This window comes from Aplidium turbinatum, chromosome 2, assembly GCF_918807975.1.
Source record: "Aplidium turbinatum chromosome 2, kaAplTurb1.1, whole genome shotgun sequence".
Lineage (NCBI taxonomy): Eukaryota > Metazoa > Chordata > Ascidiacea > Aplousobranchia > Polyclinidae > Aplidium > Aplidium turbinatum.
The window spans coordinates 28814286-28841639 of NC_137473.1; the positions used below are offsets into that span (position 1 = coordinate 28814286).

A 27354-nucleotide genomic window follows, 5' to 3' on the forward strand; every position below is an offset into this window, starting at 1 on the left:
CGCTAAACTAGACATCATCACACCAGGTAGGCTACTATGAAACAAACGCTTGTGGAAATCACCGAAAAATCGTAATTTATGAACAGTCTTCCCTCTAAAAAAGCAATGAGTTGGTTTTTCATCCTTTTTGTGAGAATCTGTAAAACCTTCTTTCTTTTATTATAGACAACTGTCACTTGCGGTGCTCATCAGCGTGGCAAAAATTTGTTGATTAACAACATTTTGCAGTACTTGCTTTGGCAGTACATATGCTATAATTGGAACGATACAGATTAGCATGGCTCCTGTGCAAGGATGACACGCAAAATCGTGAAGCGTTCCATATTTCTTAAAAAAAAAAACGTTTTGCAGTAGGCCTACTAAGCTAAATATTTTCATAATACAATCAGAAAAAGTCTTTAAATTTATATGTAATATATTGCCAATTTATTATAAATTGAGTTGGCACACCGATCCATTTTGCGAACAAAAACTTGCATAAAGAGAACACTGCTCGTGAAGCACAATAATGGTGAAACTCGCACTAGTGTTTACATGACATTTGCAAACTTAAAATAAGCAACCCTATGCTCACAGACAATTTCAAAATTCGAAAACAGACGTTTTAATCAACCACTGGGACAGTGTGGCTGAACATCGCATTGGAATAACTTTAAGCAACCCCCACCTAGAACTATAATCTGATTGGTCGGTCGGTGGAATCGTATGCAATGCGAAAATATGCTTCCAGGAAAGTAATTTTTGCCTTCGTGCTCTTTAACTCCCTCCAGACAAGTATTTTTGGTTATACTTGTACGCTGATACCTTCCGCGGGCCGCAGCGATCCAGCGTGGCGGGCCGCATGCGGCCCGCGGGCCGCCATTTGGTGACCCCTGGTGTACACCAAGGATCAGTTTTGTCACCTCTGATATTTGCTATTGTGGTTGACGTTGTAACTGAAGGAGTGAGGGAGGGCTTATTGAGTGAAATTTTGTATGCAGACGACCTGGTCTTGACAAGTAATAGTATGGAGAGACTGGAGAGAAAGTTTGAGAAATGGAAAGAAGCATTTGAAACCAAGGGTATGAAGGTGAATCTTGAAAAACCAAAGTGATGGTGAGTGGAGCAGAAGGAACAGTTGTTGAGAACAAAGTAGATCCCTGTGGAATATGTGGCAAGAGAGTGATGAGAAATTCAATGCAATGCAAGGAATGTGGAAAGTGGGTACATGCAAGATGTGCTAATGTCAAGAAAGCCGCAACAAGATTGGCGAAGTGTTTTGTTTGTGGGAAATGCAGTAAAGGAAGGAATGAAGTGGAAGGCCATGATAATGAGTTCTGCCATGGCATCGAAACAGTGACAGACTTCTGTTATCTGGGTGATCGGATAAATGGAAGTGGTGGATGTGAAGCAGCGGTGACAACAAGGGCAAGATTGGGCTGGGCAAAGTTCAGGGAATGTGGGGAAATGTAGCATGGCAGAAAATTTTCACTAAGGATGAAAGGAAAAGTATATCGGAGCTGTGTGCGGCCTGCAATGCTATATGGTAGCGAGACATGGGTATTGAGAGAGAGTGAACTGGCAATCCTGAGAAGAATGGAAAGGTCAATGGTGAGAGCAATGTGTGGGGTGAAAACGAGAAGGGAAAAAAGGACTGAAGAATTGTTGGATATGCTAGAGATGAGAGAGACCATAGACCAACTGGCAAGGGCAAATGGAGTAAGATGGTATGGACATGTGATAAGGAGGGAGTTCAGTTCAGTTGTTTTTTTTATTTCTGACCATCATATCAAAACAATACACGTCAACATAGCAAAGGTCAAGAAAAAGGTAGAAGCGACAAAACGCGAACGTTAAAACGTGCTTGTGACCAAAGTAAGTTATTGAGGGAGGAAGGAAGTTTGCTTAGAAAGGCACTAGATCTAAAGGTGGATGGGAAGAGGAAACGCGGTCGTCCAAGAAGAACGTGGAAACAACAAGTGAAGGATGAATTTAAAAAAGTCGGACTGAAGGAGGAAGATGCAAGGGACAGGGTGAAATGGAGAAAAGGGATTAAAACAATTGCTGTGCGGAAACAATCGGCCACCCCCACCAGTGGGGAACAAACCGACGATGGATTATGATGAATATTATCAATATGATATGAAACTTGGAAATCTAGCCAATGAAATACTTAACTGCTTCAGGTTAGCCTGCGTGTTGAAAAAGTTAGCTTTCAAAAGCATTTATGCAATTATACAGTATATACACCATTATGATGGTGCTACTTTAGAAGTGCATTAATTCAATAATTCTGTAGCTATAATTACATTTTGAGGTACCGGTGATGAAGGTCCTTCCTTGGGTGCCATTTTTTTGCATACTATATATAGCAATTGAATGTGACTTATTTTACACATATGCATTACGTACATTACTGGTATGCTGGCACTTGATAAAAATGGTGCATTACTGAATTCATTTGTATTTTACAGTTGAATGAAGATTTGGAAGGTGAATTAAGATGAAGATTTAGAAGGAAAGTATTACAGTATTACACCGACATATTGCGCAATGAAATCAACAACCTTAATCTGCCTGATGCATATCATGACTATTGTGAAGAAAGCTTATAGCCGGACCTGGACTGTGCAAGGTATACAGCAATCCATTAACTGGAAACTCTCTCCGAAGGCGCTTTTGAAGAACTTTTCTAGACCCTTGCTGTGTTGACGTGTATTGTTTTCGCTGTGATGGTTAGAAAAAAAAAAAGAACTTATAAAAAAGTGCTGGAGATGCGAATGAGGAGGTTATATTTTTTGCCGCTACAAGACTTCTTACATGGTAGAAACAAAACAGCTAAACAATTGCATAAGCCGAACAGTGCACTGTAACACTCTGAAAAGTATAAACAATTCTAAAAGCAAACATTGAAGTAGGATTCCTGTTGTATTTTGTTATGCGTTTTTGATTTGTACAATAAACATCGTAGCATACTTTCATCGTATGGTATGATTTTCAAGCTGATTTCATAGCACATTATTTTAAAGAATAAAATAAGCTTTCTATTAACACCGTAACTTAAATATTGTAAAAAGTACACAGAAGGGTATCAATGCAGCAATGAAGTTTAGGAATGAAGTTTTAGTTTGAAGTTAAGAAATGAGTTTGCGTCAGGTAGAATATGGATGATCATCTTGCAGTAGAATGTTGTTTCTCGAAGCAGCTTAACATATTTAAAAAAATGCTGAAAATTTGTTTTGTTCGTGATGAGAAAATGTCAACAAAAACAATTCATTTATTTTAAGTGTGGTTTCTGTGACAAAGACAAGTTGATAAAAAGAGCGCAAAGAGAAAATCTCCTGCTGCAGAACTTTTCAAGTTTAAGAATTCTTTCAAGCCAAAGTCAATCAAAGAGCAAATTACAGTTTGATGACTACACCAACAAACTTTTGGAACAACTCCCACATTTAAAATCAAAACAAGCAGTTAAAACAACTTCAGATGGAAACTGTTTGTTTAATGCTGTTTCTATAGCTATGTGTGAAAACGAATCATTATCAACTGAGCCTCGACTAAGATGCAGTTTAAATATGATATTATATTAAATGCAGAAATGTATCAAAACCATGAGTTTGCAAAATCATTTAAGATAGTGTCTCCCGATTATTGGATTTCTGTACGCGATTGTATCCTCGAAGGGGGATATTCTTCTTCTTGGACCCTTCTAGCTATTGTGGAAGCAATACAGCGGGACATACACTCTGTGTATTCAAAATGTAATGGACCATGCGATCTCGTGTACGGCATTTTAAACAAAAAAATATCACCATCCATCCAATCGTCTCTTTCGCCTGTCTATCTCATATGGACAAGGCCAAGGGTGTCCGAACACAAGCCAGAAAGCGTTTGGATACCCAATCATTTTAGTGCTTTACTGGAAGGAAGGTGACCACAGCAATTTCAATGTACCTTGTAATCTTAGCTGTTCTTCAACCCTAATTTTCAATACAACCGACTTAGATGATGACGAAGAAGATGGAGAACATGCGAAGTTGCCCGATAATGTCCAACCACAAAGAAATAATGAGAAAGCAGGCGCTAAGGCATCGGAACCTCAATTGAACTCAAAGAAGAAATAAAAAGGTCAACCACTAGACAACAAGTTTCTGGAAAGTAGGCAAATTATTGAAACATTAAGTAGCAAGGAAACTAACGGATTGGAGAATATTCCACTGGGCAAAAAAGAAAAATATCTACTTTGTACAAAAAATATGAAAAACATCCAAAGACGAAAAATTGGGCAAACGCAGCAGTTTTATGATGATTGCGGCAGTTGGAAAAAGGGTCTTACTATTCAACCTTCTGCAAAAAAAAATAGCCTACGACAGATATATGTATTCAAAAATAAGTTTTTGTTTCGAAAAGCTACACAAAATCAATACACAACCATGGATCCACAGCCAAACCAGAGCGAAATTGTTAAAATGACAAAATACACATCGTTTCATGCAGCAGATTGTAATTACAAGCGGAGAGTAACGTGGCTGAACTATTTTGGAGAATGTAACATTCAAACCTTGTGAATATTTGAATATCTCGGTTTATCCCCTGGCCATATTCCACATGGAAATAGTAAACTCAATACAAATGACTACATCAGAGTAAAACCAGACATCTTTAACGATTTTCGAAAACAGGTTCCTTTGAAAACAGCCAAAAATGTAGCCTATATGATGAAGCCATTCAAACAGATGATATGTCTCGTGTTCCCAGAAACTTACAACAGCTCCATAATTTGAAATCTAATACGAAAAAAAATATTGATTACAAACCAACAGTTTACGGCCAAAATTACAAAATTGACAGATATTCTAAAAGTCATAGACATGACTCAAACACATCCATTTGTCCAAAAAGTATCTCATTCTAAAGGAATGCCAATTTCCATCATTTTGTTCGTTCAGGATCAACTTTTAGACATCGAACGATTTTGCTGCAACCAAAATGTGGTATTGTGTGTTGACAAGACGTATAATTTGGGGATAACATTTCTCACCACAACGGTAGATATCAAAACGTGTCAGTGGTGAGAAATACATCAGGAAGGGCTCCTCTTTTTTTAGGACCATCGTTTCTGCATGCCAAATCTGATTTACAGACGTTTACAGAGTTTTTTTTGTATCTTAAGTTTTCTTTGAAAGGAGATCGCTTGATATTTGGAACTGACGATGAGAGGGCGATGCATCAGGCAATCTTGAATGCTTTTCCAAGTGCTACTCCTATGTTGTGCTGTCGCTATTTGAGACAAAATTTGCAAAAGTATTTAGCTGATAAGATTGGTTTAGGCACATTCTACAGAAATAAAGTATTGAATGGTGCATTTTCATTATTGCAATTAAAAGGTCACGTAGAATAGGCTACGAAGAAGAAGCGAAGAATTTTTTTGGAATATTACACATTGCACTGTTCTACTGTCACACCATATTTGAAACGGAGATTTCTACCACTGTTGAAAGACAAAGTGTGGCAAAACAGACATAGGCTGCAGTGGACATGGAATGGAGCAACAACTACGCTGAAAGCATGAATAACGTAATCAAAATCAAAACAAATTGGAAACAAATGAAATCATCTGACCAAATACAAGTTATTCATGAACAAGTGGCATCAAAATTTAAAGAAATTGAAAAAGCAGTGATTGGTCTTGGGCCTTATAGTTTACGTGAACCTTATATGACATATAAAACGTCATACGAAAACTGGTGTTCTTGGTCGTTGGCAGATTGAAGAAGTCATTTTCAACGCTTCATAGCATTTGCTCCAAAAACGGTAAAACCGTGCATTTCCACAGATGGAAGGCTGCATAGTGCATACAGTGCCTCTTTCCAATTCTTGTGGTAAAAAGCCAGGGCAGAGAAAACGTAAAAGGCCTGAAAAATGTCATTTCATTATCGTTCTTAGACAGTTCATGTGCAGAATGATATAGCCTATGCCTGACTATAAATGTTGTTCTGTAATTATTTGTGTTCACATTTTCTGCCTAAACTGGCGGTTGACTGAAGGATAGTATTTTCTTGTTTTTGCAAAATGTGTTTCAATATTGAAGGCCTAACCTGTTTTCGTAGCCTATGTTGCATTTTCGTTGTTATTTCACCGAATGATTACCACATTGGTAGTAGGCTAAAGTCATTTTTATTTTAATCTCACATTAAGTTTTTTGGATTTTTTTTTTCAATGTTGATTAGCCTTAGGGACGGTACATTACGGGACGCGCAACTCCGTTGTTCCTTCAACATTAGAAGGGTCAATTGCCAATTTGACATTTTTTTTACGCTTTACTGCTGGCTTGCTTTTAACTAAAAACCTTAAATTACTTTAAAACCAACTTCACCCTTCTTATAGCCTATATAACCCATAAAAAGTAAAATATTTTGTAAATTACAAAAAACGTAACCCTTCTAGTGTTGCAGATAAGCCAAAAGCGGATGACGTTTCGCATATCTATGATCTACAATCCCTAATTAGCCTACAATACTTTCACAAAGGAAATCTACCTATCACGTTAAGTAGAATTCGTCATCATTTGATTCGTCAGTTCGCCTTATTCGTCACATTTTATTCGGTCCCGGCAGAATTCTTATCTTTTTCAGTAGCCTACATGATAGTTCGTTTAATTTGTCGTCGTCTAATTCGCTCAACTCGTCAACTATGTTTATATCCCCGAAAAGCATTTTGTTGGGCTAATTTGCCATTTGCAGATTCGATTAATGCTTTCAAGTGTTTACGTGCTTAGATCGTTTGTTTGGCATTGACTTTGCTCTGACTACAATCCTGAAATGAAAAGCAGAAAAGGCAACTCCGATTCGTACTGTCAAGTGAGGAAGCTTTTTTTAAAGCTAAAAACCTGTTTAATTTACTTCTTATATTTTATGTCGCTCTATTTAAAATTAACACTTCTCAAATGTTTACTAAACTTACACATTTTCTACCTGCTTGCGGTCCCAAATGAACAAAAGGTCATTTATAAATACAAATAAATGCGCCATGTATACGAGTCGTTATAGTTTTGACCTGTTTGCATAATTCGTCAGTTCGCCTAATTTGTTAAATTTTTCTAATCCACTTGAGGTGACAAATTAGGCAAATATGCTAGTCTTATGATTTATTGTTTTGATGCTTCGGCAAGATTTTGCGAATCACTGGTGCAACAAAAAACGCACAAACTACTGTATTCCTGTTCAGTAGCCTTATTTTTCTTCGTCCAGTTCCCTGGTACAGGCATAAGAGCCAATGCACAATGACATTTCCAGTGTTGCAGAAGATTTGCTGTGACAGACTAATCCTACATGGACAGCCACTTTATCTGGTCCAGATATGGTCAAATCCGTACCCGATCTGGTAAAGATTTACACCAAATAAAGTGGTTGTCTGGGTAGGCTATAAGCTTACATTGCAGGTAAATGTTGATTTCGAAAGTACTTTATTATTTTGACAGAATCTACAATCGAATAAGCTCTATCCAGGGATATCTAAAGAAGGGGATACGAATGCTTTTATTACGTCTGACAATAGAAGGGCTTTTGTCTATCGTAAATAATATGTGTTTATCGTAAAATGACAATTGGCACCAATAATAGTTTAATAAATCTTGTTATGATAACTTGCATTGCGCTATTAGCATCAGGCCTGGATATTCACAGCTTGCTCATGGTTGCTTGTTATTGCAACTACCCATATACCGGTACTTGCTTTACATCTGGCCTACTGCAAAGGCTTAGTTATAAAAAACAGCTTACAGGTAATTTTTCAACTGTCTTTTCAAACAAGTATTCTTTAAATATGCTCTACGTAACATTTGCTAACTGTCTTCTGTAGTTAACTGTACCAGCTGCACTACAAAAGTTTCTACGATTTTAAAAAGAACCACATGTCTAAAGCACTACAAACTACCGCCCTGGTATAGTATCATGAGAATAAGGCAATATAGCTGCGAGCCTTCATATCCCCTTCTCTAGATATCCCTGGCTCTATCAAAGAGGTTTGGTTGATTTAACAGATCGAAATTTTTCAACCATGTCCAAATAAATAAACTTGTAGTTGCAGTCCACTACAACACATGTAACCGAATCGTTCATATCAAGCATTCTTGTGAGTTTGACAGCCGACAAAACAAAAAAGTATTTACAAGAAAAGTTGGAATAAAAACACCTATTTAAAAAAATTTTGGCCTACACGTAGGCGTGGATGTTTTACTGAAGTAAAATAATTCCAGGGGGATCAGAATTCCCACTAATCATGAAAGTGATTTTTCAAGTTGCCGATTTTCAGTCTAAACGATTGTTATGCACTACTTGAGAACCCAAATGTCGCGATTATCGTGCAACATTTTGTGCACCATGTAGTTTGGCTGTAATTGCGTAACTTTGACCAAACGCCTTTGAAGACAAGCAGCAAAACCCTCGCATGCTTAGGACTGGGTTAATAAATACTACAACCCAATGAATGTCTTTCGTTCAGGTTTAAATATGTTGGTCCATCAACAAACAATCCCCACAAAACAAAGATAGAATGACAACAGTGCACAACAGTTTTGGTTACTACTTGTCTGAATACCTACTATTGGCAATTTTCCCTTCACACAATCCTGGTATATAGGCGAGCTTGAACAGTTTTTGCGTTTTATCTGTGAAATGAAGTCACAAACTCGATCCAATACTTGTTGCGACGGGTTTGACTTCTGGAAACAAACTCATCTACGGTTTCGATGAAATCGAGGGCTTCCACATGATCTCAATAAGTAGGCTACTTATGATAGCCAGGTCATTTAAACGCTGCTGTGTTTGTGTATATCGTTAATACGTTAATAACCTACGCAAAATAGAAAGGGATCATTCTGCTGCACATGCAGAGCTGAAAATGAAAATGCATGAAAATGTTCGACAATGCCTGACAAACGTGTTAAAAACCAATAATGATCGACAATGCCTGGAAATCCTACACAATGCTAGGAAATGCCCAACAATGCATGAAAGTAGCTTAATCTAGAATGCCTGACTACCCCTGAAAATGCTAGACAACCCCTGAAAATTTTCGACAATGCCTGACAAACCTATCAACCACTAATAATGTTTCTTATTGTTTGTTTATCTTTATCCCGCATTGCGGGAAAGCGGACTTGAGCGCTATGCATCGGTGTACGCCTTTCGACGTACACCTGACCCACGCTGCAGCCGACGGCAATGTCTGTGATAATAATGATCAACAATGCCTGGAAATCCTAGACAATGCATGGAAATACCCAACAATGCTTGAAAGTAGCTACTCTACAATGCCTGACAACCCCTGAAAATGCTCGACAACCCCTGAAAATGTTCGAAAATGCCTGAAAATGTTCTATAATGCCTAACAAGCCTGTCAACCACTGATATTGATCGACAATGCCTGGAAATTCCCAACAATGCCTGAAAGTAGTTAGCCTACTCTACAATACTTGACAACCCCTGAAAATGCTTGACTACCCCTGAAAATGCTCCACAACGCAACAAAAAGCCGACAATGCCCGACAATACCTGACAATGCCTGACAATGCCCGACAATGGGTATTTAGACGTACCCCCTGAGAACTCTTGACAACCCCTGAAAATGCTCGACAACCCCTGAATATGTTCGACAATGCTTGAAAATTTCCAACAATGCCTAACAAGCCTGTCAACCATTGATAATGATCGACAATGCCTGGAAATCTTAGACAATGCCTAGAAATTCCCAACAATGCCTGAAAGTATAGCTACTCTACATTCTACAATGCCTGACAACCCCTGAAAATGCTCGACAACCCCTAGAAATGCTCCAAAACCCTCCAAAAAGCCGACAATGCCCGACAATACCTGACAATGCGTATTTAGAGGTAGGCCTTCTAGCAGTATTCCATTAACGTTGCCTTGTTGAAATTGGGAACAAATCCGGCTATTATCATCCGTGCATCATGGGTTGTTCCTGGCCATAATGCGACAATATTTGTAATGCGTAATTCTGCATCAACAATGCACTGGGTGTGTAACGTACGAACACGCACACAGAGTGACGGTAATTGTATTCAGCTGTCGACGACAACGACAGCTACGACAACGAACAAGCAACGGTGAAGTGAAGAAGAAGGTTTCTGTGACAACACAGCAAAACAACGATTAGCAAACAAACTTACGAATTAGGCCTAATGCGGAATTACAGATGACGAATTATAGGCCTAATGAATTCTTACCGACTATTTTGTGGCGCACGGAACAGCACAGGGAGAACCCAACAATTGAAATTCTACCGTTGTAGATCGAAACTGAACATATAAACAGTAAAATATTGTGCTATAAATTTCACATCATAGGTGAGTCCCGTACTTGATTTAAACATCGGGAAATGAGACGAGGCACTTATTACACTTAACCATTGACACTAAAATTCACATTGGCCTAGCCTATCACAAAGGTTGCAGTAGGATGTTAAGCTTACCGTGAACTGTGATAATCACTGATTAGGCCACATAGGCCAACGGCACCGACAGATGAAATTGCTGTACAGACTTCAACAACACAGTACGTTAACGCAGTAGGCTAACTCTTATTCAACTAAAAAACAGCAGCACCGCTAATAGCTCGAATTAACTACCAGTCGCTAACTAGTTGCTGTAAACGTTAAGCTGATCTTTACTGCCACTTGACAAAACTCAAAGAACAAAGAAACGTAGCAACGAACGCAAAGTCGCAAATGCAATTATGACGTAACCATCACAACCTCGGGTGAGACAGCAGGGGTTGCCAGGTGCTACTTAGGGAATCCGAATTGAATTGTTACACATAGAAAAGGAGGCGGACAAATACGACGTAACACTCCCACACAAAAATGAGAACTGAGTGAACATTTTTTACGATCAAACCAAGTCGTGTTTGGAACGATATGTTTCACAATCCAATCAGCCTCTAAGAAGGCCTTTACGAACAAGGGATTAAAAATGCAGTTACATATTTACAATTAAAAGGCACATTTTGAAGCAGGTAGTGTGTTTTCACTATTCTCAACCAGAAATGTTCGTTGTTGGCTGTATTAGCCAATAGAAGTTCGTTCAATAGTTCATATATACACGCTGATCAATGCCTTTTAACCCGGCGACAGGTAAACAGTCCATTTTGTTCTGCATTAAGCAGTTTCCAAAATCAAACACAGTTTCGAAATTGGTCTCTTGACCACATTATATCGAGTTTTCACCGAAACTGTGCGTACAGTCCCTTTATTGTCCGGGTATGTGTCAACCACTCGCCCCATCAGCCACTTCGAACGAGGTTGGGAATCGTCGACGAGGAGGACAACATCATCTTTTTCAAAGTTCTTCTCTCTTTGAAACCACTTCTGTCTCTGAATGATGAATGGGAGGAACTCACGGGTCCAGCGCAACCAAAATTGATTGGCTAGGTATTGCACCTGGGCCCAGCGGCGTCGAACAAAGCAGTCCTTTCTATCAAACAGTCCAGGGGGCAGGTTTGGTGCTTCTCTCAACAGCAATAGGTGATTGGGAGACAACGGTACATCATCTTGTGGGTCAAAGGTGATAGGGACGATGGGTCGCGAATTTATGATTGACTCCACTTCGACCATCAGAGTAATGAGAGCTTCATCTGAAACGGTTTGCTCCTTCAAGAGCAGTTAGGATTCTTCGAATGGAACGGATCATGCGCTCCCATGCTCCACCGAAGTGGGAGCCGGTAGGCGGATTCCAATGCCAGGTCACATTTTGTTGGCACAGATATTCATTAATCTTCTGTTGGTTCCACAGTTGTAAGGACTCACGCAATATTCTTTCAGCACCGACAAAATTCGATCCGTTGTCACTATAAATGTCGGTTGGGAGACCTCGACGACCAATGAATCGTCGAAGGGCATCAATAAACGAGTCAGTAGACATGGTGTGGGCAATTTCAATGTGGATAGCTCTAATTGACATACACGTGAATACGCAGCCATAACGTTTGAGTGAACTGCGGCCTTGCTTCACCATAAAGGGTCCAAAATAGTCGACACCGACATGAGAAAACGGAGGCTTATCGGGTTGGAGTCTTCCAGATGGCAAATCAGCCATAAATTGTTTGCCAACTTGTGCATTCCTTTTTTTACAGAGCAAGCACTTCCCAAGGACACGTCTAACGGCGACGCCTCCCTTCAGAATCCAGTACGTTTGTCGAAGAGATGCCCATGTATGGGTCATGCCAGAATGGCCCACTTGAGCATGGTGACTTGTAATCACAAGATCTGTAAGGTGAGAGTCAAAAGGTAACACGATCGGGTGCTTGGCATCTTCTTCGATTGGTGCTCGCTCCAAACGGCCGCCAACCCGAATGACCCCATCAACCAATATAGGGTTCAATTTAACCATGGATCGTGAGAATGTCCTTTTAGTTAGCATGGCACCTTCAGATAATACGTTTAGCACCTGTCCAAAGCGACTTCTTTGCACATATTTAATCAGTTCCACTTCAGCAAGCTTCAATTCGCGGACTGTGATGGGAGATCGATTAAGTGGAGCTTGGCAAACCGAGGGTCGAGTCTTCATCGTGAGGAACTGTTTGTAGCGCATCAACCACGCTGTTGCTTTCTTCAAGCGTATCAGCTGGGAATATCGTTGAATCAATCGGTCAGTTGAACAAGAAGCTTCTGAAGCGGCACTCACGTAAACTCGTTGTTTCTTGACGGGCGCAAACTCTGCTGGAAGATCAGGTAGTTTTATTGGAGACTCTGGCTATCTTTCTTCGGCTTCCCACAAAAACGTTGGGCCAGACAACCAGAAGCTGGAGCTAATCAGCGTGCTCGCATTCATCCCACGGGACGCACAATCGGCAGGGTTTAACTTTGAAGGCACATGTCTCCACTTCGAAAGGTCTGTATTTTGTTCAATCGTAGACAATCGATTGGCAACAAATGTAGGGAATCTTTTCCTTGCATTACAAATACTTTGTAAGACAGCGCTCGAGTCTGTCCAAAATCTTGATGTGCAATTGGGTAGGTTCAATTCCTTTCTCACTATTTTATCTAACCTCACGGCCATAACAGCAGCAGTGAGTTCCAGCCTTGGAATGGAAACTGTTTTAAGTGGGGCTAAGCGGGACTTTCCCATCAGAAATGCACAGTGAATCCTTCCTTCATCATCAACAAGACGGAGGTAGGACACAGCTCCATATGCCACAGACGAAGCGTCGGCAAAATAGTGAAGTTCATGCTCCGTTACCACGCCAAAGTGGGGAGGTTTGAAACAACGAGGCAGACGTATGTCGTGAAGTTGGTGTAGCTGATTTATCCATTCATTCCAAGTGTCTACTTCAGACGCCGAAATTGGGTCATCCCAACCGAGACCTTGCTTGCACAAATCTTGCAACAACAACTTTGGTTTCAAGGTTACTGGAGCAACAAACCTCAGGGGGTCATATAGCGAGCTCGTCGCAGACAAAATACCTCTGCGGGTCAGGGGCCTCTCGGGAAGAGAAACGTTAAACCCAAACTCATCTGTGAACACGGTCCAATAGACACCCAGTATGTGTTCGTTGATACAATGCTCATTAAAGGTGTGGTTTCTTAAACACTTGGAACGTTCATTCTCGGGTATCGATTCCAAAACGCCTTTGTCATTCGACAGCCACTTGGTTAAGTGAAAGCCACCTTTGCTCAACAGCTGAGTGAGTTGTGACACCACTCGTATTCCTTCTTCCCGAGAGCTCACAGACACTAAGCAGTCATCAACATAAAAGTTATTTTTGACGATGTCTGGACCCGCACAACAACGTGTCGTTGGTCCAACGTTAGACCATCGGAAACGTCCCGTGGGCCCTCCGTTGGTTTCCGACGTTGGCGCGTAACAAATTTGGCCAGCGGGCCACCTTGGGCGAATCGTCAGTCACAAAAATCGGTTGGTTAAACGTCGATCCCTCGGTGGCACACCGTTGGCCAACCCTTTCCCGACCATTTGCCACCTGCGACCAACCTGCGACCAAACGCTTTCGTTGGTTCGACGTGGGATCCACGACGCAATTTACAACTGTCCTCACTGTGGCGAAAAAAGGCTTGGCTAATCGTAGACCCAACGTTGATGCACTGTTGGCCAACCCTTTCCCGACCATTTGCCACCTGCGACCAACCTGACGACCAAACGCTTTCGTCGGTTCGACGTGGAATCCACGACGCAATTTACAACTATCCTCACTGTGGCGAAAAAAGGCTTGGCTAATCGTAGACCCAACGTTGATGCACTGTTGGCCAACCCTTTCCCGACCATTTGCCACCTACGATCAAACGCTTTCGTCGGTTCGACGTGGAATCCATGACGCAATTTACAACTATCCTCACTGTGGCAAAAAAAATGCTTGGCTAATCGTAGACCCAACGTTGATGCACTGTTGGCCAACCCTTTCCCGACCATTTGCCACCTACGATCAAACGCTTTCGTCGGTTCGACGTGGAATCCATGACGCAATTTACAACTATCCTCACTGTGGCAAAAAAAATGCTTGGCTAATCGTAGACCCAACTTTGGTGCACTGTTGGCCAACCTGACGACCAAACGCTTTCGTTGGTTCGACGTGGGATCCACGACGCAATTTAGCCTACAACTATCCTCACTGTGGCAAAAAAGAGTTGTTTAATCGTAGAACCAACGTTAGTGCACTGTTGGCCAACCTACGACCAAACGCTTTCGTTGGGTCGACGTGGAAGACGCAATTTACTATCATCCCCTCTGGCGAAAACGATTTGGTTACTCGTGGGCCTAGCGTTGGCCATCATTTGCTAATCTACGACCAAACGCTCACGTTTTGCTCTGACAAGGGTTAGACATTACGACCTCACCAAACCGAAAACGTTTCTTAACTTTGACCACATGGTGGCGTGTTGTTAACTCACTTTTTTCGAGTTAATCTGTGCTGAAAATGATGACCACGAAGACGTGGGATCGAGGCCTCAATTCGCAGTAAACCTTATCACTTACCATACTAGCATTCCACTCGGTACAACATTGCTAGAAAAGGCACTCATACAAGCAAAGAGTAGGACAGATGGCAGTTAAGTTTGTTTTTATTTCTAACCATCACAGCAAAAACAAAGAACATGCTAAATATAACAGCGGTCTAGAAAAGGGCATGAGGCAAATTAAATCAAATTTCCTGTCTTCCTCTTTTCAAACTTCTCAGTCCTCATCTCTTGCGTATTTCAGCCAGTCTGAAATAGCGAAGCAATTGCCTCATACTTCATGGATGTACTGACGCCCCAAACAAGGGAAGTAATGTAGATTACTCGAAATATGTGGTAAATAAGATTAATCAAGTAGTTAAACCAACTAACTGCCTTACTGTGAGTGACATAGACGCATGCCACCCCTTGCCATCTAAAAAACTCAACAAACCAATAATTATTAAATTTGTTAGAAGGATGACAAGGGACGAAATTTTTTATTCAAAAAGCAAATTAAAAACTGATTCTGATGGTCCTAAACTATCGATCACAGAGTCCTTGACCAAACGACGTCTGTCATTACTTCGTCAAGCGAGAGAGGCTTTTGGTTTCAAGGACGTCTGGACATCCAAAGGAACAGTGTGGTGCTTCTGGAATAACAAAAGGCAAGTGATAGATGATTTTTCAGATATTGCAAAAATTTTTAACCATGCATCTTAATCTATTTTGTTAGGCTATAACATTATGCAATTTTCAATTATCATTTGAAGCTAAACAAATCATATGATATTTACCAATGACAATAAAACCAAACTCAGGAACCTTTTTACTTTATGCATTCTCTTAAACCTTAGCTTAGCTATCTTTTAAGCTTAGCTTTAAACCAACCCTATCTTATACCTTTTTGTTTTTCAATTCCTTGTTTATACATGATAATAAAACCAAAATGTAACTATTGTTCAAAAACAATCAGAAAAAATCAAAAATATATTAAGTGTTTAACTTGTCCCATTGAAGTTCATGTCAAATGTTGTAAAAAAAGTGCAAATTATCATGACATACAAAATTGGACATGTACCTTGTGCAGTAACTGGAATCCCCCTTTTGTCCATCTATCCAACGCCGAATTAATTACACTGGTTGAAAGCCACAGTGTATCAACAAATCTTACCTTCAAGCCTGATCAATTGAATGATATGTTTGCTAGCACATCTTACACAAATAACAATGACATAGATGACCTTTTTATGCCTAACATATCTGAAACATATGTAGACTCAACAACTGTTAACAAACTAAAAATGGACTGCTCACTGGGGCCAGTGTTCTCTTCATTATGCATCAATGCTCGATCTATTGTTAATGTAAAAAATTTCACCAAACTTGAGGCCCTACTGATGTCTATAAACATCAGTCCTGATTTAATTTCTGTAGTCGAAACATGGATTCAGCCTAATTCAAAAGGTCCTTACTTAAACCTACCGGGCTATACATTCATATCAAATGCTCGAAAAAACAGTCGCGGTGGAGGAGTAGGAATATACTTAAAAAGTGATATTATGTATACCAAGCGTGATGACCTAACCATTATGAAAGAAAAAGTATTTGAGTCTATTTTTATTGATATTTTTGTTGGTGGTAAACAAGTGACCTGTGGTAGCATTTATCGAGCACCTGTATTGGAAGCTAAGTCAAATTTGGATTTTCTTGATCTTCTTAGTGAGTGCATAAATAACATAGGTACATCAAAACAATGCTATATAATGGGAGATTTTAATTATAATCTATTGGATTATGAAAACATCAATGTAGGCAATTTTACAGACTTGATGTTTTTAAATTCTTTTTACCCACTAATTAATAAACCTACCAGAATAACTGACACCAGTGCAACAGTCTTAGATCAAATATGGTCCAATGTGCAAACAGGTAATGAAACTCGCTGTGGAATTCTAATTAATGAAATCTCAGACCACTTCCCAGTTATGTATTGTACTAACATTGGAAAACCCTCAGTTACATGTCATCAATATACCAGATCATTTAATCTCTCAAACATACAAAATTTCTCAAATGCTCTGGAAAATATGGACATCACTTGTTGCTTAAATCAAACTGATGCTGATGAAGCTTATGAGTCATTCATAGGAGAATATACCAGTCAATTTAATAAGCATTTTCCTTTGAAAAAAACACCTTTAAAAAAGAATAATTCTTGGTTTGATAAAGAACTACTACATCTATTACGAAGAAAAGAGCGTTTGTTTAAAAAGTACATATCAAATAAAACTATTCACTCCAAACAGAACTACACCTCTGCAAGAAACTTATACTTCCATACAGTTCAGCAAAAAAAGAAGGAATTTTATAAATCCGAATTTGAAAAGCAAAAGTTTAATATGAAAGCTACTTGGCGAACAATCAACAATCTATTAGGTAAATCCCAGTCTAAGACTAACCATGGCATTAAAATAAATGATAGTACAGTCACTGACAGATTAACTATTGCAAATCACTTCAATGATCACTTTTCCTGTGTTGCCCATTCCCTTACAAAAAAAATTCCCAAATCAAATACAATATTTTCAACATATCTTGATTCTCCATGCTCTGAGACAATTTATATTTATCAAACTACTTTAAATGAAATAAGCAATATTATTCATGCAATGCCAGCAAAAACTAGCAGTGGCATCGATGAAATACCATCCATAGTTGTAAAGTCAACCCCAAACAACATACTGCATGCTTTAACTCATATATTTAACTTATCTTTAACGAGTGGAAAATTCATAAATTCATTTAAGTTGGGGAAGGTGATACCTATCTTTAAAAAGGGTAGCTGCAAAGATTCAAACAACTACAGACCAGTCAGCCTACTACCTGTTTTTTCAAAGATATTAGAAAGACTCATGTACAACAGATTATACTCGTTTTTAATTAGACATAAATTTTTCTATAACAATCAATTTGGTTTCAGAAAAAATCATTCCACAAGCCATGCTGCTTCAATGCTAATAGATAGTATCACTAGTATACTCAATGACAACCACCCTGCATTAGGAATCTTTCTTGATTTATCTAAAGCATTTGACACCATTGACCATAAAATATTGCTAGCTAAATTATATCATTTCGGAATAAGAGGCGTGGCCTATGATTGGTTCATGAGTTACCTGAGTAATAGAAAACAAAGAGTGGTTTTCAATGGCACACTATCTTCTAATGTTAACAACATATCTTTGGGTGTCCCACAAGGGTCTGTCTTAGGCCCTCTTCTATTCCTGATTTATGTAAATGACTTTCCTAACTGCCTTCAACACGGAACTGCAATTATGTTTGCAGATGACACCACCATTATATATAAAAATAAAACCGTTTCTACGGTATATGATACGGCAAATCAAGAACTTGTATGCATAGATCAATGGCTATCAACAAATCGATTGTCTCTAAATGTCACCAAAACCAAACATATATTATTTTCAAGTCAAGGAAGCAAGACACCATCATACCACCCACCCTTGAATATTCGAAAAAGCAACATAGAACAGGTTGCCTCAATAAAGTTTCTGGGAATAATGGTAAACGAGCATTTGTCATGGAAATCTCATATGGAAATCTTGCTTCAAAAAATAAGATCAACACTCTGCGTGACAAAAAAAATTAAGCCTTTCCTAAACAAACAAGCACTTCTCTCCATTTACCATTCTCTAGTTGAGAGTCAGATATTATATTGCATCTCAACGTGGTGTCATGATAACAAAACTATATTGCAAAAGCTACAACGTACATGCAATAACTTTCTTCGTACTGTATTTGACATTGACCGCAGAGAAAGCATAAAAGGTGTAATGGAACTCAATAATTTAAAATCAATTAACCACATGAAAACTACAGAGATTGCAACTTTCATGTTTAAATATTCAAAAAAGCTGCTTCCCACAACATTCAATGATATACTTATGTGTAAACAATCAAGTAGCCTAACAACAAGAAGTAATTCTCCTTATATTCCGATATATTGCAGAATTAACACTTGCAAACAATCAATACGGTACATGGGGCCAACAGTTTGGAACAAGCTTCCCCCTACTATAAGAAATGAATGTAAAACTGTAAAAGGCTTTAAATCAAAAATAAACAAGCTAAATCTTCCTTGAAATAATCCCATCTAAGTATTACATCATGCACCAAACATACTAATATATAAATATATATATATTTTTTTTTTTTGCCCAGCAATGATAAGCCAATGTGTGTAGATTTATTAGCAAAATAGTAAGATTGTAAGTACTCCTACTGGCCTTCTGGTTCTTGTGTTTTTTTGTCCACAGAAGTTCTACAGAGTCTGCAGAAGTTTTTCCATCCTTTTTGACCAATCTCCATCTTTCGGTGAAGCGGTGGCCATGTGCTCCAACCAGTTGTTTTTATTTCAATATCTTGGACTGGATCGTCATGCTATTGTCTGATTGTTTATCTATGTTTTTTAACGTAATATGCCAAATTGGATATTTTTTGTCACTTTAATATGGTTTAACGTGTAAAACATACGGTAACCCAAATTTATCATATTACTGGGACATACCACTACTACATCCCAGCTGGCGATGCCTGTCATTTTTGCATTAGTACAACGTTAGCCAACGTTGGATCGGTGTGGAAGTGGCGAGTTTAGCTGACTGGGGTCTAAAATTATCGCTTTATCAACGCAACTTTTATCAAAGCACGCTTGATATCTTTAAGACATAACTTCCCTGGGTATAATTGAATTTCCGCAAGATGATGATGTTGTTTTTTGCTAGTTTGTTTTTTGTCATTGTTTCATGTCGTCAAGTTATAGCCTATCTATTTTGTGAGTCGTGCAAGGCCTGGTGCGTTGCGCTTGAAATGGCTTTGCCCGTGGTAGGATTTCTTTGTGGGGTTTTCTTTGCCTGCCTTGCTCTTTGCTATGAGCTAAACGCATCAAGACGTGTTCCCCTTACGACCATCAGCACTCTTGATAACGCACCATGGCCGATCTTCATAGCAACTGTCCATACAAATCTTCAATATATCAGCTAAAGTTATGTAGGCTAATAAAGTTATAGCCTATAGGCTATATGTTTATTTGTTTTGTAACATTTTTTATTTTTTTAATTTTCCCTTTATATCTTAAATTTTTCTGAAGGTGTTGCGACCGTGCCAAATTTTTTTCAACTCAATAACTTACTTCGATCACAAGCACGTTTTAACGTTCGCGTTTTGTCGCTTCTACCTTTTTCTTGACCTTTGCTATGTTGATGTGTATTGTTTTGATATGATGGTCAGAAATAAAAAAAACAACTGAACTGAACTGAACAAGCAACTTTTTCCCATAAAGCAATGAACTAATCACACTGAAAAAGTTCTGAAAGTATCTCCCATGGATAAACTCAGAATTACACTGATTACAACAGTCTGGAAAAGAAAATGAGAATTATCCTGCTACAAATAAACTTTGAAATCATTTCTTCAAAGATTTTGCGAATTACTTCTATTACAAATACAAAATTATGATTTTTCGTCACTGTAATAAACACCTTTTTCATGCAACCTTGCATTAAATTAACTACAGAAGCTTTGTCTGTAGTTATTATTCATTAAAAACTGAGAGTTTGTTGAAAAAGAAACATAAGGTAAAGGGGTAAATGCTTAAGCTGACCATGCTTGTGCTTGTAGTGAAAAAGGATTATCGAAATCTGATGTAGCCTCATCATCATCCGTCATCACCATCATCCATCATCATCAGCCTATTCCTCACAAATAGAGCAAGTTTTCATCGACCTGAATATTCAAAACAATTTACTTTAAAATGTGAAAATGACCTTAATGACCTAACAAAAACTTGACCCAATAATTTAGTGTTTTTTTAGATTTTATGTTAAAACTAATTGCTTTTAATCAATTAGATCGTACCAAAATTGCAAAATTGCGATACAAGACAGTAGTCTGAGCCACAAAACTGGCGACATAAAAATAAACAAATTATTGAGGGTGAGCTTTTTTATCAATGTAGGAGGAAACATTTTGCTTACCAGTGTCCATTTAAAACAAACTGACTTAAAATAAGTAATGGTATTGAATTGACTTTTCATTGATCTATTAAACAAGCATCTGGAACCTTTTCGTTACTTTCAGAATCCTTACAAAAAACGCACCGCGCAAGCTTGTTACAAAAAGTTGACTTCATCGAAAAAACAGGAGATAAGCTATTTAGTATTATCGAAACTAACACAAAAATCAATGCACTGCACAGTACACACCCAGGTGTGTCCTAAAATCTAAATTTATGAATAATTATGTATCGGTATTGCATTATAATTAATTATAGTAGGCTACTACATTGAACTAATTGAACCATCTCATGCTTTATCAAAAATGCTAACAACAATAAAAACAGCGATATGCAGTACCTAGTATACACTCACCAATGCTTTTCCAGGCGACTAATGATAGTATTCGAGGCTGGAGCTTGTAGGCTTAAAATCTTTCGGAATTTCATTGGTTGGACCTTGCTGACATACCAAAGCACCGCAATATTATCTTTGTAATTCGTACAAGCCCTCAAGCCGTTACAACTCACTGTGAATAAATTTGAAAGCAGGGCAGCATGGGAAAAAAATGAAAAAAGAAGAGGATGACCTAATTAACACCAATGCATGACCTAATTAACAAAGAGCTGTTTAAGTTATTTTGGCAGCCGATTGTAGCATCGAATAGACAGCGAAAACATGCCTTTCTTTGCGAAAACATGCGAAGACATGCCTTTCTTCACAAAGAGCTGTTTATTGCCAGCCAGCAAAGCATGCTTTTGTATCAACATCTGTGAACGTTGAATCAATGAAAATCAATTTCTGCTCTGTTGTCCGGGTGAATCTAGTAGTTAAACTTAATTCAATTCAATCAAACTTTGGATTTAATTAAACCACAATTCTATTTGGGTTAAATCACTGGCGAACAAAATCAGGCATTTTACATTGATTCAACATCTTCAAACATTGGATGAATGTGAAAAAATTGGACTTTGCTTTTCAATAGAAACTTTTAGGTCGAAACGAAATACTTCGAAAATTCGAAGCAAACGAGATGAGAACAACAAGTTTTGTGGCTAAAGGAAGTAATTTGTATTGAACACTCGAAAGTCTGAATGGTTGAGAAATAGTTTTGCCCACCACAAACATTCATATGATCATTTGTAGGCTACTTTATGGGGGATATTTGCGGTTACTGTAAAAACATGATGAAATCATTTTTTTGGTCCAAATTAAATTATTTTATTTTGATGTAGTTAATTCTAGTCAAACGTTAAATACGGCAGATGTAGGCTAACGAAAATCCTTATCCTCAAACAAGACAAAATTTTTGCATTTTGAGTTTTCTTGGTTGTATTTTCAACAAAATATTATTTTTATATGAATTTTTGGCGACGGCTTATATTTCATTTTCAAAAATTTCCGATATCCAACCGATTTACTGACTTATAAACTATTGAAAAGCTGTAAAAACGTTTATCAAAAGATGAATTTCTTTAATCAAATTTATGCAGCATTTGGTCATGCAACATTTTAATATAGGCTATTTTTATGAGTGATTGTAACACTTTGTTTCGTGAGACTTGTGTTTTCTCTAATTGAAAACTATTTGATTCAATTGCGTAGGCTAAGCATTTTGAATTCTATGGACTTTGAGTCTGATTGCAAATAAATAAATAAAATAAAATTAAGATTTTTTGGCAAAAGGTTTGCTCACAACCGAATGCCCACGGCGACGAACGCGCTGTGGGGCCCACCATTGGCTCAACGTCGCGTCAACAAACTATTTTTTATATACCGTAGCGTTTTTGTTAGAATAAACTTTTGTTTACTTTAATTTCGTCAAATTGTAACATATACTGGCCAACGCTTCGAATTATTTTGTTGTGAATACGAAAAATGATATTTGTCGTAGAAAGGTTGATTCACAACCGAATGCCCACGGCGACGAACGCGCTGTGGGGCCCACCATTGGCTCAACGTCACTTCAACAAAATATTTTTTATATAGCGTTTTTGTTAGAATAAACCTTTGTTCACTTTAATTTCGTCAAATTGTAGCATATACTGGCCAATACTTCGAATTATTTTGTAGTGAATACGAAAAATGATATTTGTTGTAGAAAGGTTGATTCACAACCGAATGCCCACGGCGACGAACGCGCTGTGGGGCCCACCATTGGCTCAACGTCGCTTCAACAAAATATTTTTATATAGCGTTTTTGTTAGAATAAACCTTTGTTCACTTTAATTTCGTCAAATTGTAACATATACTGGCCAATGCTTCGAATTATTTTGTTGTGAATACGAAAAATGATATTTGTTGTAGAAAGGTTGGTTCACAACCGAATGCCCACGGCGACGAACGCGCTGTGGGGCCACCATTGGCTCAACGTCGCGTCAACAAACTATTTTTTACATAGCGTTTTTGTTAGAATAAACCTTTGTTCACTTTAATTTCGTCAAATTGTAGCATATACTGGCTAGTGCTTCGAATTATTTTGTTGTAAATACGAAAAATGATATTTGTTGTAGAAAGGTTGATTCACAACCGAATGCCCACGGCGACGAACGCGCTGTGGGGCCCACCATTGGCTCAACGTCGCGTCAACAAACTATTTTTTACATAGCATTTTTGTTAGAATAAACCTTTGTTCACTTTAATTTCGTCAAATTGTAGCATATACTGGCCAATACTTCGAATTATTTTGTTGTGAATACGAAAAATGATATTTGTTGTAGAAAGGTTGATTCACAACCGAATGCCCACGGCGACGAACGCGCTGTGGGGCCCACCATTGGCTCAACGTTGCTTCAACAAAATATTTTTTATATAGCGTTTTTGTTAGAATAAACCTTTGTTCACTTTAATTTCGTCAAATTGTAACATATACTGGCCAATGCTTCGAATTATTTTGTTGTGAATACGAAAAATGATATTTGTTGTAGAAAGGTTGGTTCACAACCGAATGCCCACGGCGACGAACGCGCTGTTGGGTCCACCATTGGCACAGCGTCGCGTCAACAACTATATTAGTCATATTAAATTTTTGTTGAAATGAACTTTAAAAATTCTTCATTTCACAGAATTATAATACATACTTGGCATATCTCTTAATTCGTTTGCCAGAAACACCAAAATTGAGATTTATTCTCAAAAGGTTGGCTGACAACCGAATGCCCACGGTGACGTACGTGACGTTGGTTCTTCGTTGGTTTAACGTTGTGTTAACAACTTATTTATGATATTGACGTTTGTTGAAATAAAAATTTATAAAAGCCTCAATTCACAGAATTGTAATGGGTACTTTTCATTATGTAAGATTATTTCACTCGGAATATCAAAATAAACAATCGGTGGCTGGAGGTTGGTTTTCAACTGAATGCCCACGACGACAAATGCGACGTTGGCCCACCATTGTTTTAGCATTGTGTCCACAACCAAGTTTTACACAATATATATTTGGTAAAAAAAATGTTTTATGTGGTTTATATCACCAAATTATAACATGTTGTACCCTTTTTTACTGATTCTTTGTCCAGTTAAAGAAATAATGTTAGTTGGCAAATGGTTGTTTTGCGGCGAAAAGCCGACCGCGACGTTCGCGACCGTTGGCCAACGATCAGCCGACATTGTTTGCTGTGCGGGGAATGCCTGGACAAAGAAGGCTACCAAAGTCCTGCGCCGCCTGTCTCAAGCAGAATCCAGCACAGCTGGGGGAGGATGTTGCTCCGAACAGGTGAACTAACATTTGGTGTGGGACCGGTTGTTTGTCCATATCTCCTCTAGGCCACCAGAGGAATCGTAGTGCATCGCTGTCTCGAGGCTCCACCTTAATTTGATGGAACATGGCCTCGATATCAGCAACCAAGGCGATTCTTTCCTTCCGAAAACGCATTAACACACCCACAAGATTGTTTACCAGGTCAGGACCTTGCATTAAGGCGTCATTGAGTGAAATGCCATGATGTTTTGCAGCGCAATCGAACACCACTCGTAACTTGTCAGGCTTCCGATGGTGTAAAACCGGGTGGTGCGGCAGATACCATGTGGTATTTACTGTTTGGATTTTCTCTGTTGGAATCTCTCGCGCATACCCCTTCGAAAGATAAGTTTCTATTACGTCAACATATTTTTACACAGCTGCTCGTCTCTTGTCAAACGTCTTCGCAGGCTAAGTAAACGACGATGAGCCATCTGGCGGTTATCTGGTAGAGTCAAGGAACAGGGTCTCCAAGGTAACGGGAGTTGATATTTTTCATCAATCTGCTTGACTGATTTTGTCATCATGTCATATGCCATTCTATCTTCACGTGAGTTGGGCATGTCAAGTACTGATTTTTCATCGCCAAAATCCGTTTTCCATAAACACTCGATTTGTTGCTCGATGGCAATGTCTCTTGATTGAGCAAAGTTAACTTGATAAGAAGAAGTTAGTGACAGAGATGGGCCCAACAAGGACCAACCCAACGGGGTTTTTATAGCGATCGGCTGATCACGTGATCCCTTCCGTGAACGTTGAATGCAAAACACTTCTGGGTTGTCAACACCGATCAACAGTGTCACACTTCCACCCTTCACACAAGGAAATTCCAGATCATCTAGGTGGGGTAGTCCAGACAGTTCCTCTTGACTCGGAATGGCATTTGGAGTAGTCGGAATTTCATCAATTGACAGGACTCCAGACAGCTCAAACTTTCGTCTGTCATCTAGGGAGGACACAGACAAGCTTACAGATATTCCATCATATATTTTAGACGTGTTAGAAAGAGTCTGTAGTTAGATCTCTCTTTTATCCCCAGTGATATTCAAAACGTCTATCAATCTGTTAGCGCAAAAGGTTGCTGTAGAACCTTGATCGAGGAACGCGTAAGTCAAAACTTCATTTCCATTGTATCTAACCTTTACTGGCACAATGCACAGGTAGGCCTTGCAGACACCCGCGTCTTTATCTGGCGGCCGCGGTTCCGTCACTGAACAAGAAAGAACTCCCCTTTGTTCTTCATCACTGCGTGGCTGAGATGAATTAGGTGGATTAGGGTTGTGGAGCAAGGTATGATGGAAACGTCCCTTGCACCCTTCAATGGTACATGTGCTGTCAACTTTACAGTCGCGAGTTTGATGCTTTGTGCTAGTCAGGCACTTATAACATAAGTGTGCATCGTAAACCAGTTGTCTACGCTGTTTGTACATCATGTTTTTAAACTCGTCGCAATCAACAAGCTTGTGCGACTTGCGTTTACAACATAGACAAACATTACTGAAAGATGGCTTTGACACACCTTTGAGCGGAGGAACGTCCGTGTTAAATGCTGAAACTCGATCCTTCCGACTGGGTTTCTTTGCCAGGGTCTGGTGAGTTTCCTTCGCCTTATGAATCCTACTTCCGTACAAGGAGTTCTGGATCTCTGCTCGCATGCCAACAAATTCTGCAAGATCTCTGAATCCTGCTTCACGGTTTGTGTTGTGCAGAACCATAACCGATCTCTCTGCCCATGCCTCTTGCATACGGAATGGCAACTTCTCAATCATTACCATCATTGTGTCCAGAGAGTTCAGTCCAGCAAACTCATTAATGTCATCCAGGGTTGAGAGACACACATCCATGGCATTGGCTAGATCCTTTAAGCCTTGAGGATCGTTATGCCCAACCTTTGGCATCCTCTTCAGTTTTTGCTCTGCTGCATTTGCGATGATATGAGGTTGGCCATACTCCAGGTACGACTTCTTCCTTGCCAGCTCATAGCCATCGGGTTTCTTCACAAGATGTTCTATTGAACGCTTTACGTCACTATGACAATGTTGTAACAAATAGACCAACTTCCTTTGATCGTTATGTACCAGCGGGACGATCTGTGCGTCAAACGTCCGCACAAAGTTTTGGTAAGTTAAGGATGGATGGATGGTCATTTTGTTTTTGTTTGGATGCGAAACGCCGAAACATACATGAAACAAAAACTGACAGTGTGCATTAGGGTGTACCATTTTACAAAAAGTTTTTAGAAATTATTGCGGCTATGTATTACGGGTTTCCACTTTTGTTAAAAAGTATTTTGGTAGAGTTTCAGAATTTTCCCGCCAAAACTGTGGTTCTGCCGCCATTTTGAAAAAATGGCGGCCAGATAAGATATTATGAAAATCTGCAGCCTTAAACTGGCGGAATGTGATCATATAATATGTCAATTACGGGGTTTTTGGGGTCACAGAACACGAATCTGAAGTCAAAAACGCTTTACGACAACAATTTTGCAAAGTGAAATTTCACCACTTGAAATTTATGGTGAAATTTTGCAGACATGGACACAACCTGACCAACAATACCTCACCCCAGAATGAGCATTTCTGAAATATTGTCAAA

At 38.9% G+C, this 27354-nt stretch overlaps 3 protein-coding genes, 1 long non-coding RNA gene and 1 other non-coding gene across 5 annotated transcripts; 1 reads left to right on the forward strand and 4 right to left on the reverse strand.

Annotated features, from left to right (window-relative positions):
• Positions 1-227: 227 nt before the first annotated feature.
• LOC145765737 (U6 spliceosomal RNA) lies at positions 228-329 on the forward strand. Its single transcript, XR_014288619.1, has one exon. It is a non-coding gene; the product is annotated as a U6 spliceosomal RNA (small nuclear RNA).
• Positions 330-11623: 11294 nt separating this feature from the next.
• Positions 11624-12559, reverse strand: LOC145788484 (uncharacterized). The gene has a single exon (XM_082600248.1). It carries the CDS (start codon positions 12557-12559, stop codon positions 11624-11626), a length of 936 nt encoding a protein of 311 aa, XP_082456374.1.
• A 186-nt stretch (positions 12560-12745) lies between these two features.
• On the reverse strand, positions 12746-13120 carry LOC145788485 (uncharacterized). The gene has a single exon (XM_082600249.1). It carries the CDS (start codon positions 13118-13120, stop codon positions 12746-12748), a length of 375 nt encoding a protein of 124 aa, XP_082456375.1.
• Positions 13121-15421: 2301 nt separating this feature from the next.
• On the reverse strand, positions 15422-16199 carry LOC145764826 (uncharacterized). Its single transcript, XR_014288528.1, has 2 exons — positions 16022-16199; positions 15422-15593 (listed from the first exon to the last, which is right to left on the reverse strand). It is a non-coding gene; the product is annotated as an uncharacterized LOC145764826 (long non-coding RNA).
• Positions 16200-25115: 8916 nt separating this feature from the next.
• Positions 25116-26906, reverse strand: LOC145788486 (uncharacterized). Its single transcript, XM_082600250.1, has 2 exons — positions 25850-26906; positions 25116-25705 (listed from the first exon to the last, which is right to left on the reverse strand). The coding sequence occupies exons 1-2, from the start codon at positions 26904-26906 to the stop codon at positions 25116-25118; spliced, it is 1647 nt and encodes a 548-aa protein (XP_082456376.1).
• Between the last annotated feature and the right edge of the window lie 448 nt (positions 26907-27354).